This window comes from Anastrepha ludens, chromosome 6, assembly GCF_028408465.1.
Source record: "Anastrepha ludens isolate Willacy chromosome 6, idAnaLude1.1, whole genome shotgun sequence".
Lineage (NCBI taxonomy): Eukaryota > Metazoa > Arthropoda > Insecta > Diptera > Tephritidae > Anastrepha > Anastrepha ludens.
In genome coordinates this window covers 37,433,642-37,447,270 of record NC_071502.1, presented here as the reverse complement: position 1 = coordinate 37,447,270, position 13,629 = coordinate 37,433,642, and the positions used below count along the sequence as shown (strand labels likewise).

Below are 13,629 nucleotides of genomic sequence, written 5' to 3'. Positions count from 1 at the left end.
GTTAGATTTCAAGACTGACATTGTTATCGGTGTTGATGCCTGTTCCTAGATAAACGAAGTTTCTTAAAACTTCGAAATTATAGTTATCAACAATGACGTGGGTGCCGATACGCGAGTGCGAGGTCGAAATGTTAATATGCTATCATTTGCCGCGGACTGTAAAGTGTATACTTGCTGCAAATCTAGTAGATCCTTTGTTGAGTATTTGGCTAAGTTTATTCCCCAATTTGTGCTACTAATAAAGGGGTTCCTAAATTTTTATGAATGCCCGCTATTTTTATGTACTAGAGACTTATGCCTCCCAAGAGGCAATCGTAATTTGAAAACCCTTTCCTACCATTTGATGCCTCATAACGATCGACCACATGGTGGACATGTACAAAGCATGCGGATACAGCAACAGTACATTAGCACATGCATACACAAATGCTGCACATTAAGTACTTTGCTTCACATATTATATTATGTAGTGGTTCCTAGTATCGATATCATTCCCGTCATTTATCATATGTATGTAGGTATATTTGCTCGAACAATTACAACTCACATTACTAACATTGAACTCTACTCATATCGATCAGCTGAATTGCCAACTCATAGTAAACTGACTAAGGCAAACAACTCATAGTAAATTGAAGCGTTTTATTTATGTTTGCGATTGATTGTCAATAATAACATTTAATTATGAGTGTCATTTGCTAGAACTATAGAATTGGCTGGCTAACAAACACCAAGGAAAGAGTCAATTTTGTGGATAGTTTTGAAATTTTCTCAAATTCTGATTAGCGAAAAAAAGTCTGTATTGAGCTGTTACTAAGTTCCCGAAAAAGTTGTATGCAATTTACATATGTAAGTATGTACTTATTTATCTGCTTTGTGTATAAATTCATATGTATATAAATTTGTCACCAAAGAAATATATGATTGAGAGTTTACGGTCTACCTTTTTTGCGATTGACACGTATCATAAACCAAAAAATGGCAAAGTCACAAATATGGCTTCGATTGTTTGCATGTATGCGTAAATCAATATGGTGTGGGTTTCGGTGGCAGCAAAAGAGTTAATACCAAAAAAAAAAATTGAATGAAGTGAAAAGCACTGTTGGTGTGGTGTGGAGCTCAATCATTTTTTCAAGTTAAAAAATCAAAATCTGTATGTATTAAAATATGCATATATGTACAAATATTGATTTATTTACCTTTTCTGTTGTTGTTAAAAGCTTATGTAGCATACAGTGACTCACAAAAGTTTCAAATTTTCCTAGTAGAAAGTCCAAAAAAATATTATTTTATCACGGGTTCACATTCAAAACTAGCTTTTTAATTCATATGGTATATAGTAAGTCCTTGAAAGAAATAATTCAACATCTCTAAAAATTTATGAGTGTAAGCTGCTATAAACATGAACTGACTTGAATCCACATTAGATAAGTATTCGGTATTTCTAATCGAAATAGGCTTTGAAAGGGCGTCATTATCCACACAAAAGCGCGTCACTGTTGGTACAATTTAACATTCATTCTGTTAGTAAAATTCGATACGAATACGAGAAGTTGTTTAAAATATGGGTAGAAGGTCAAAACAATTTTCTTTGGATGAAAGAAAAATAATATTTAATTTACGAAATGCAGGAAAAATATTAAAATAGATATCAAATTCCACAAAAAGATGTATTCAACCATCCACAGCATTTTGTAGAGGAATTCGATAAACTTAGGATAGCGACCAGGAAGGCCTGAGAAATTGAAATGGCGCGATAAGGCCGTTAATTAGGAAAATCAAGCCAGAGCCACGCATTTCTGGCCCCAAAACTGTTGAAACTGTGCGAAGAACGCATAAAGCTGCTGGGCTTTAATTCAAATATTAAATGAGAAATTGAGTGTTAGCGCCAATAAACTTGTGCTTTCGGGTCATTATATAGCAAAATAATGACCCAAATCATACACTCACAATACGAAGCTTTGGATATTATATTACATTCCGAAAGTTTTGGAAACATCAGCTCAGTCGCCGGATCTAAGTCTGGCCGAGGGCTTGTGGTTAGATTCGAAGCGTTAACAGACGGCCGTAAAGCAGCGATACTCACAAAGAATCGACAGAGATATGAGCTTTGAGACCGCGAAAATTGGTTTTCTCAATGCAGAATAGATTAAGAGAAGTGAAGAAAAATGAAAGGATACGCTACTAAATATTATTTAAAACTATCATGAATGTTTGTTTGGAATTGTTTTTCCGAATACTTTTGTGACATGAATTCACATAGTTTTTACGTCAATGTATTATTTTCTTACGCTTCTGCATGAAAAAAAAAATATTTTTATGTTTAAATTAAAGCGTAGACCACAATGAAATGACTGAATTAGTTTTTGAGCAATAGATAAAAAAGTGAAAGGAGTTTCTGATATTTTATAACCGAGAAAAAATACTTTTGTGAGGCACTGCATGTATACATTCTTATTTCGTTCTTATGAAAATATTTTCCACGCAGTAAATAATCAAATACGCGGCATGGATGGCTTTGTCATTAAAGTCCAGTATTTTTTAATAATTTAATGCGTAGTTGTACTTTTCACAGCAGATAAACAAAGAAATAAGGGAATACTAGCGCTAACTGTGCGAATTATTCGCAGTTACCAAATTGTAAGTAATACAAATTTCAGTATTTATCAACGAAAGTAACTTTAGTTGTTTTTTTTGATGTTTGATGTGATAAAGTGGCCATCGTTCTCTTAATCCAAACTCAAATATCGCTGAATCTACGTGATCGCGTGAAAAAGTTACATACACGAGCAGCTGTAAATAAATATAATAACGCGGTAAATGCTTATAATCCTGCCACTGAAGTATCTGACCTTGTGCTTTATCTATAGAAGCGAAGTCTACTTGTACAGGAAATTGTTCTCTTATCATTTTAAAGGTCATGGGTGGATCAGATGGATATCAGATATTTTATTGATGTGAATAAATTTAGCTGTAGTGACGTATTCAGTTCCAGATTAGTGTTTAAATTTATTATTGACTTACTATTTTTATTATTCTTCAAAAGCAATTTTTGTGGTGGTAAATCTGATGCCCTTAAAGTTATAAACAAATTCAAACAACAAAAGCTAAGAAATCAATATTTCTCGTAGATACCACCTTCTGCACTGAAGTGCAGTGGAAATTTATTGGATACTATTTTTTTTAAATAAAGTTAAGAAATCTTGGAAAACTTTTTTCAGTGATTATCCTAATTTTGATATTTAAACTAGTTAAATTTTTTAGGTAGATGACAAACGGTTTCAAAAATTCGTTTGGATTTTTTTTATTTCTTTATTACTCTAGCCAGTAAAAAATTAATTAAATTAATGATTAATAAGCGCAAAGCAAAGCGCACAAAAGCCTTCAGAACAGACTCTTATATATTAATATGAACTGATTGAAGCGGTCTCCAAACGAATACCGCGTATTCTAAACTCGACCGAACTAATGTCGAGTACAACAGTTTGAGAGTATAAATACATTTTACACAACTACCTTTGGTCTGGTACTCCTAATAGAAACGCTTACTAATATTGTATATATATATACATATATATATTTAACTTAAATTTTTTGGTAGGTGGCAGCCCTATTTTAAATTCTTATTTCTTGATAAAAGTGGATTTGAATGTCTTTCCATAGCTAAACGCACTCCAATATTTTATTTCATTTATATATTTAACTCACAGGTGGCAACGCTATTCCAAAGGTGGTATTTTTTGCCTAAAGCGATGAAGATGACCTTCAAAATGGTGTTACAAGATACATTTTTTATCTCTTCCTTGAATGGTTACTCCCGCTTAGTGGAGCTTGGCCCAAAGCGAGCATTCACAAAAACAGCAAGTTTTTGAAAAAATGTTCCTTTTGTTTTCAAAATTGTATTGTAATAGTAATAAGAAGTAATGATGGCTAATTTGGCCACAGATAGATATGAAAAGTTCAGGAGAATTGAAAACATCTCGAAGGTCGTGGTCTGCCTTAGCAGTCAATGACTGCTAAGTAGGCACTCTTCTAGACTATGAGTATTTTCTTATGAATTCTGCAGAAGTTGTAAATAATTGGAAGATGAAAAAACAGTAGAACACTTCCTCTGTAATTGTCCGGTCCTAGCTAGGAGTAGAGCAGAGTTGTTAGGAAAAACTTGTTGGTGGGATAAAACCCATCCTACGCTTCACAAGAGCGTCTAAATATTCCATGATTAATACACTCTGAGGCTCCCGTGTTACACTGTGGTAACACATCGGACCTACATGGTCGACGTAAGTTGGCTTTTCTAAAGCTAACCTCACCTAAGAAGCTATGATAAATTTAGTTAATGCAGAGTGATAGTAATCATTTCAAAGTTTTATAGCAATAAAACAGTGCTCCACTCGGTGGAATCCATTTTCAATTTGTTGCAGTTTGAAAATTAATTTTATGATTTTTTAACACATTTTAGCTTATGACGAGTCTATATATGTATAAGCAAGTTTTTGCGAGTCTTTTGCAAGTTTGCGCAATTTATGGCGAAAAACATCTTACAAGAAGAATTAGCTTAAAAATTCAATGAGCCCTTTGTAAATCGCAGCGTTCTGCGCATAGTTATGTTATTATTGTACATGCAAATTTTTGGAAATTATTTTATAAAAAGTAGATGTAGATAGTTTAATAATATGATTATTTTTTTAATATGAAAATGATTGAATAAGTTTAAAGCATACAACTAGAGAATTTCCAATGTAGGTAGACCGTTTTTTTACTACCTCCTTTAAGTTTTTTTGAAGGAAATTATTTTATTACATACATATGTATTTGTTAAATTTTACAGTTCATTTATATTTGTAATTATTTTCATGTACGATTTGCACAAGCAGCGTTCCAAGAGAAATATAAGTTTATAAAATTTCACTAGTCTTGCTAAAATCGCGCAATTTGCAACGTAATTTTCAGGGCAATATTGAATTCATCCGGGACTCCCGCGCAACGTACTTTGCGCACTTGCAATATATGTGGATATGTATGTAAGCACAAGTGGCGCGGCCGTTGATGGAGGGTGAGTTTTGTTTACCTCTCTTATCACAGCGAAAGCGCGTGCACTTTCTGTCCAAGAAATTTGAAAGCGAGGTGCGACTCAATATCACACCTTACTCTCCTTCCTGTCCACACCAACGAACGCTGTGCCATATGCCAATGCCAGCCGGTGATGACACGGTTGCTTTTGCAAATACGTATGGATGTGTAAATATGTATGTAGGACCAGCTGTGTCATTATATTTATATGTGCACGGATTATATTTGCGATTACGGCATTTATAGATATGTACTGAGCTCATATGCAACAATATTTGATTTTACCTTTGAGTATAAATTTTGGCTACGTCGCCAACCGTTATCGCGTTTATTCACCACTCAGTAATTGATAATGTTCCGTTTTTTTCATTTAAATTCACCACAGCGCACATAATTATTTTTTATCATATTTTTGTTATCATTTTTCTGAAGTTTTTAATATTGATTCTCTGTATGTTATTTCATTTCAGTTTTAACTGTACTAGTGCAAGGAACGCTCGGTCAATCGTTTTTACTCAGTTTGGGACAAAATCAACGCAACTTCTTTGCGGAGGGCAATTCACGGGAAGCTTTCTTGAATACACCTTTAAGCGCTCATCTGAATTACACGGATACAGTTTCGAATAGGCATTTGGAAACACATGACGAGTTTGATGACAACAACACAACGATAATTGTTATTAAAAGCAGTGAGTATTGGTGCCGATCTGATTGATGCAATCTTTAATAAGTGGAAAAAAGAGTGCAAAGTGCTTATGAAGGGGTGTTTATTTTATCGAAATGTGCAATTTTTTTAATAATAACAAAACAAATACGCCTCGAACTCAAAAAACAAAAAAAAAAAAGGTTTTTACTAATAAAAAAAGTAGTGTTTCGCGCAAAATAGATATTTTTTAATCAATACATTCGTCTGCTTCGATACACAATTTTGCGCTTTTTTCGAAGTTATCAATGCACGCATATTTTATGAATATTGTTAAGAGTTCTTGTGATCGCCGTCTTGTATGGCTTAAATCGAATCGTGATTTCCTTCCATCCGCAATTGGTTTTCGGTAATATGATAGATAAAAGTGAAAAAGTGAAAGGTGTTAAATCAGCTCCATACAGCGAAAGATACAACGAAATACTTAGCTTTCAACTTTGGCTGTGAACTTTGTATATTATCGCCTCGTTAGTATGGCACAAATTTTTAACTGAGCTCACGAAGACCCAAAGAGTAGTCAAAATGTAATACTCAGTTATGTGAGAAGTATCTAATTCTAATTCAGTGATTTTCATAGACGATTTCTTTTGCACTCGATTGCATTCGATTGCACTCGCTCGTGCCTTGCGAAAACTTATGCATGGGATAAACAACACCGGCTTATAACTTTTGATATTTTTGTGCCTGTTATTTTGTGTACAACTACATTTATATATATGTAAGCATATAAGTTTGAGATCCAGGATATACAATTTTGCCTTTATGCAGGTATACACACATCCATTGACATTTCGCTAGTGGGGTATTTTCATTTGGTCATTCAAAACTTTCTTATTTATCCATCGAGTTTCTTCGTTAGTTGATTCACTAGGTTTGGTTAGGCTAGCCAGGTTGTTTGTCTAAGAAAAGACACTCGGTGTCTCTAAGGCCCATTGTGATACATGCATTTGATTTCTATCCCCCAACTAAGTTGCTTAAACCCACTAGAACTTTTTAAAAAGGTAACTAGTCCCTCTAGTGAGACATTTTGTAAATATTCCAGGTATTCAAATAAGTCATCGCCTAGGTACCGCCTATTTGCCACGGCTTCTTTGAAGTGTTGGACATTCACAGAGGAGATATTGTATCAACTCAATTTCTTCTTCATCATTATTTATATATATTTTCATCATTATAGTTACCAATCAGAAAACCTAGTATCAGATTTTCCTGATGTCGTGTTGTGTCAGTCCCTAGTGTAGGTAAGAGGCCTTATAAGCCTTTGACTTGACGAAGTTCTTGTGTGACTTCCCAATGCATAAGTCTTCGCGTATTCTCCCAACTATTTACCCTGCATTTAGCTTCTGCCCAGTTGATACCACAGAATGGTTCTGGACCGTGAAAACCTGCTGCCGAACCCGCCCTAGCGACTTCATCAGCAATTTCATTACCTACGACCCATTTGCGACTTCACACTGACATACTAACAAAAATGACATAACAACTAAAATTATTTACTGCCAAATATTGTACATACATAACAGATATTGTATATACTTAGTTCACAGCATGAATATTCCAATATATGGTGCCATTAATTATTTTTATTAGCACACGTAAAATGTTCGAATTTTTTTTGCTTTAGAGGGGATGGTTTAATGGACGTCTAAATGTGCCAACTCAAATAGCAAATACTCTATGTTATACATACAAATATATGCGCCCATTTCGATAAGTTGATTGCATTGCAGTTATTATGAAATTCTATAAATAAACGCATGATCGATTTACTTTTAATTTTTATTTATAAGAAAGTTGTGATTACACCGATTTGTCAAAAAATGGAAATAATTAAGAAAACACATCGGAAACAGAAGTGTTGCGATAAGGTTAATATTGACATGGTTTAAGCAGTTTTCTAAGGTGATTCGTTATTCGGCAGGCAGGGGCCAACCGGCCAACCAAGTTTTTAAAACCATCTAGTCAGGCAGTTGGGGCTTATGAGTCGTAAAAAACTAAGACCTAGTCAAAAAATAATCAAATTAGTTTAGATTGCCATGGAAGCGTTATTTCTAACAAATAGTACGTTTTCGAAATTCATTATTTTCTCGGTAGATGGTTGTAGTGACCGATATCTCTTAAAGGATCGATCAAACAATTTAAAGTTGATGGTCGTTTCCAAGGTGACATTTCACACTAAAAAAATTATTTTGCTGTTTTTTATTTGTTCCATTCGAAAATGATTTGAATTGTTTGAATTGTTCTGCCATTAAAAATCAGCGCATAAAAAATCTTCAATCGTTCAGAGGGGGCATACAACAGTAAGACCGACCATCTGTAGGGCAACCCCAATATCTTTACAGCGCATAAGAGAATAAACACGTTTGACTATCTAGCAAAATATAATAAATACATCTAAGCAAGCCATGTAGACTACCTGGGAGAGCTCAAATATGATTCTTATCGGGAGGAGCTCGGTCAAACACCCAGAAAAGAGTAAAAAGCGCCAATTATAAATAAAGGGTGATTTTTTAAGAGCTATAGGAAATTTTTTCAAAAAAACGTACGTAAAATTCAGAAAAATGCATGCAACTTTTATTTAATTCGATAGTACAGCCCATATAATTTAATGTTTGAAGATTATTTCATGCAAATGTTGACCGCGACTGCGCTTCGAATTCCATCCGCTTAGTCCAATTTTGGCATACTCGTTCCAATGTTTCGGCCGGTATCTCACATATAGGGTTATTCAATAGGTGCGCTTCAACTTTTTTCCGATAGGGAGGGCGAACGACGCAATATTTTTTATTTTTCGTTTGTCATTTGTAAACTTCATTAGAATACATTTCATCATGGAATGCTACACACTTGAGCAACGATTGCAAATCGTGCAAATTTTTTATGAAAATAATCGTTCTGTTGCTGCTACTTTAAGAGCCTTACGGCTATTTTACGGTCCATTTAACAAGCCGTCCCGTTTTGGGGTTATGTGAAGTCATTGGTCTACAGTAAAAAGCCGGCGACGATTTTGAGCTCAGAGCCAATATTGAACGCGAAATTGCTGGAATTTCGGCCGATTTATGCAAAAGAGTGGTCGAAAATTGGGTTCAACGATTGGACTTCGTAAAACGTGCACGCGGTGGTCATGCAAAAGAAATCGAATTTCATACTTAAATGTATATGTTCAAACTCGATAATAAAAAAAAAATTAGTTAAAAAAGTCAAACCGTTTGTGTTTTATTCTAAAAAGTTCAAAAGTTGAAGCGCTCTTACTGAAAAACCCTATATAAATGCTTTAATGTTATCTTCCAATGCGTTAATTGAAGCAGACTTGTCTGAATAGGCATGAGCTTTAACATAGCCCTCAAAAAATAATCTAAAGGCGTTATATCGCACGATCTGGGTGGCCAATTGACAGGTCCCGAACGTGAAATAAAATGTTCACCGAACTCGCCTCTCAACAAGTCCAGTTTTACAACATATTGAGAAATTTTTATATACAAAAAACGAAAATAATTATTTGTTGAACAGCCACCATGTTTTAGGACTTCATTCAATCTATTTGGCATTGAGTTTACTAACTTCTCTGTTTCCTCAGTTGTAATGTTCGACCGTTCTTCCCACATAACACTTTGCAAAGCCTCCTTTCTTGTTATTATGATACATGCTGCTGAACTCGTTTTTCTAAAAGATCCCACAGCTGCTCAATAGGATTGAGATCGGGCGACTGTGGGGGTGTTTTGAGCTGTTTTGGATCGCTGTACAAGATCCAAAGCTTAACAATCTCGTCTATGTGCTTTGGGTCGTTATCTTGTGGAACCAAAACGTTTTTGGTAAGCCAAGATTTTTCGAACTTTGTTTCAAATTCATTTTTAAAATGTTCAAATACGTCCATTTATCCATTTTTGATTCAATAAATTCTAACTGACCCACACTTGCCGCCATGCATCATGCATCCCCACATCATAACTATCGCCGCCAGTCTTGACTGTACCAAAAATATTTTGTTTCTCAAGAGCAGTTCCTGATTTGCGTCAAACAATTTGAGGACCACTTATCCCAAAAATACAAAATTTACTTTCGTCTGAAAAAATTACCTGTTTCCAAAACTCGGGAGGCTTATTTGTATAGTTATTAGTAAATTCAAAGAGCTTTATTCTGATCACAAGTGAAAAAAAGTCGAGCGACTTTACCATGATATCCAGGTTTTTGTAAACATTTTCTAGTATTCTTCTTGCCAATACATTTAATTTTAGCTAAACAAGACACACTCCGAGTATGAACTAAATCGGACCGTATTTATGGTGAAGAGCTGCCGATATTTCGGTATATCTCGACGTACTCACAATAGCTCAAATTTCAATGTAATCGTATGAGCGGTAAAGGGGCCTATAAATTACAAACAAACCAACAAACTTTCCTATTTGTATATATTTACCCTAAGGATGCTTTGTACTATTTGAAGTTATAAATTAGTTTAATTACTTTTTGGTAATTTTTTTTTCTCTTTGGCAGTCAGTACTTTTTCCCCTCTTATGCCAGTCAGTACTGGAAGTAAATTTGTTCCCATTAATTGAAGTTTCGTCGTTTATCAGTTAATGACACGCGACTGACTCAGGTGTAATTGGGAGAGATTAAAGTTATAAAGAACTCGCAATTGTAGCTAATATTCAGCTTGCATTGACGGCATATGTGCATACATATACACATTTGTATATAAGTTTTATTGAATATCACTTTTGCAAGTCAGCAGAATCCTTTGTGGTGAAATTCTTTGTAAACTGAATATGAGATTATAACATCAAAACAAAGGTAAAAAAGCATACACAAAGCGCAACTTGAATGAGTGAGTGGGTATTCGCTTTTATCCATGACTCATTCTACTGCTGTATAACTAAATGACGTTTTAGCAAAGCATTTTGTTGGCTTTTTTTTTGAAGAACTGTTGTCAATTAGGAAAATCATTTGTGGTCAAGTTCTCTTTCACTTGCAGTCACCGCATCAGCTGCAGCGAGCGGAGATGCTGTATTTTATTTCGCATTTTTGGTCTGTGCCATCGTTTCATTTCGCAGCTCAGCGGCGATGAAACTTGCGATAATCGCAGTTGCCGTAGAGACTCATAAAGCATCCACAGAATACTTTCCACGAACTCTCTAATAACCTAGACAGACGATGGCGTTAATTGGGATTAACGACTTAATTTGGAATTATTTCTGGAATTACTTAAGAGACTTAGATTTAATTTTCATGTTTTAAGCAAACTTCGGGAGTTTTCGATGGCAACATTGCCGAAAAATGGCGGTTAATATCTATTGTTAATGAAATATAATGCAACTTTTGCATTATTTCTTAGTACCAGGATAGCTAATACTCGTATTTGTTGCCTGCGGTTAATCTTTTGCTAACAACAATATCCAATAAGCAAATCAGCTGTTCACTAATCCACGTAACAACCGTCTGTCAGACTACAATTCTAATTAGAATTAACTGCGCCGGTTATCCCGATTAACGCCGCGGTCTGCCCAGGGGTTAGCTGATGTGGATTGTATGACTTGTTCAGAGCTTACTGAGCTTACTATATATGCAATCTAGTTTGTGAAATGAATTTACAAATTACATTATTACTATTCATATCTGCTTTTCTTATTAAATTGGTGGTCTTGCAGTTAGGAAACATCGCAGTTTTACATTCCTTCCACTTTTGGCAGTAGTCAAGAATATGAATTGTTGAGTAGTCGCTGGAGTGAGGATTAGGCAATATTAAAAATACAGACTGGACATTGACTGGCACAGACTGTAGAATTACCATTCCTATAGATTGGGCACACAAAGCACACTTAAATCCCAGCCGTCAGCTTTTGTATTTACTTGTATAATTTTATCTTTTTGCTCATTAACGCCATTCACCATTTCCTTTTTTTACTTTTTTCTTCAGCATTGCGTGAACAATCCCACGAATTATCACAGACTGCCATGGATATCATAACGATCGTGTGGTATGTGGCCACATTTCTGGCATTGGCAGCCTTCTTTCTACTAATGGCTTGCTCAGAAAGACGCTGTACGCAGAATCGGCGCAATGTTTTGGACAATGAAACACCAATCGCGCCGCCCACACCATCGCCATCGTACAGTGAATTTGCGCCACCCAGCTACGAGACAGTGATCAAAATGCAACACGATGCCAAAACGAGCGTATTTGTGATACCTTTTGCGCCATTGGATGTGCCAGGAAGCAAAGACGTTAGCAACAACAGCAATGGCAGTAGTTTGCATACGCCGCAGACGCCTACAACACCAGCAATAAATTTCTACACGGTGAATGAGTTGGAAAAATTCGGATGTTAGTTTAACAGCTAGGCAATAAGCAGATATCTAAAGCAGTTGCTCGAGTTAAGTGGGCGATCATTATGTAGGCCTTTTGAGTTTGAGCGCAAGGCTTAATCCTGATAAAATATCTGAAACATGTCAAAATGATCAATGCCGCGTCGCGGGTTAGGCCATGCATTATTTTTTATTTAATTTAGTCAACGCGCTAGGGCGACTGCTTTAGCCCTAGATAAAAGCTAATTACCTGTAAACATGTGTACACAAGTAGTATATATGTACATGCATATGCATGTTTGCATATGTATGTGGGTATTTCCAAAGCGAAACGAAGAAAATTGTCTCAAATGAACTGTGATATAATGGTAGTTGAAGTTGTATACGCTTAAATTTCTTTGCATATTTAAGTAGGCTTTGATGCTTCATTGCAAGTCAATAAAGTTAACAGAAAAGAATAATATTACATATAAAATATGCATTTATGCATACGAACGTAGTAAATATTTTTGTAACTCACCTTGACAATCGCCAATGATTGCCATGCAAAACGTAGTTAAATAGTTCTAAATACATAAATCATTAAGCCTTTAACCCTTTTATTGCTTATAATGCATACATATATTCTATTATATAATAATATGAATCGAATGTATGTATGTATATGCATGCATGGAAATATAAATTATATGTAGTTATTGTTACTTCCATAAATATTGTAGATGTGTAAGCTGAAGACTGAATTAATTGCGAGAATATGCAAATCCAATATTTTCCAGTGTAATTAGTCGTAGCTTTAAGTTTTTCTACTATTCATGAAAATTTTGTTTCAAAAAAAGTTAGAGCAAATAACAAACGTTTTATTAAATTGTAAAAAAAAATATTACAATTAAGCGCCCAAAGGGCGAAACAAGTATTATGGAATAGTTTAAGAAAAAGTGGATAAATTGAATTAAATCAACTGAATGAAATAATAATAAGAAAAAATTGTAATATAAAAAACTGCACTTGTTTTAATTTATAAGTACCTAAGTACATGGGCATCCTGAGTTTGAACGGTGTTTAGTGACTAATTGGCGTAGGGTAAGAAATGAATGGTTCTGAACTCATTAAAGTCCAATAGCTATTTAAGTTACACGCCGAGGAGTCGCTTTTCTTTGAACTTTGAAGGGGGGATGGAAGAAAAATTTGAAAAAAAGCTTGAGAATTATAAGAAATAAATTGAAACAATTTTCAAAGAAATTTAATAATTTTAAGATTTATTCAATGCTAAAAATTTTTTTATAAAGTTTTTTTAAAGTGAAATATCTTTCTATCTTTTTAACATTTAAAAAACTTTTGTTTATAAAATATTCCTTTTACAAAAAATTTTTGGGAAAAAATGTATCTCCTTCTCAAAATTATTAGGTAAGAAACAACTCCTTGCAAATTTTTTTTTCTTTTTTTTTATTAATAGCTGAAATTACCTCATTTAACCCTACAAGAAACAAAATATGCGGCTTAACTCGCTTTCCCTAGGGTCAGGTGGCTTAAATTGTTTGTGGTTTGGTAGG

The 13,629-nt window shown here is 34.5% G+C and overlaps 1 protein-coding gene across 8 annotated transcripts in view; it reads left to right on the top strand.

Annotated features, from left to right (window-relative positions):
- The window catches only part of LOC128868228 (uncharacterized), a 33,670-nt gene extending 20,602 nt beyond the window's left edge, over positions 1–13,068 (top strand). For all 8 annotated transcript variants that reach the window (XM_054110076.1, XM_054110068.1, XM_054110073.1 and 5 more), the window contains 2 exons: positions 5,541–5,759; positions 11,688–13,068. In XM_054110076.1, the coding sequence (XP_053966051.1) occupies positions 5,541–5,759; positions 11,688–12,100 (632 nt within the window). In that variant the 3' untranslated portion in view covers positions 12,101–13,068. The remainder of the gene's footprint in view (positions 1–5,540; positions 5,760–11,687) is intronic.
- Positions 13,069–13,629: the final 561 nt, after the last annotated feature.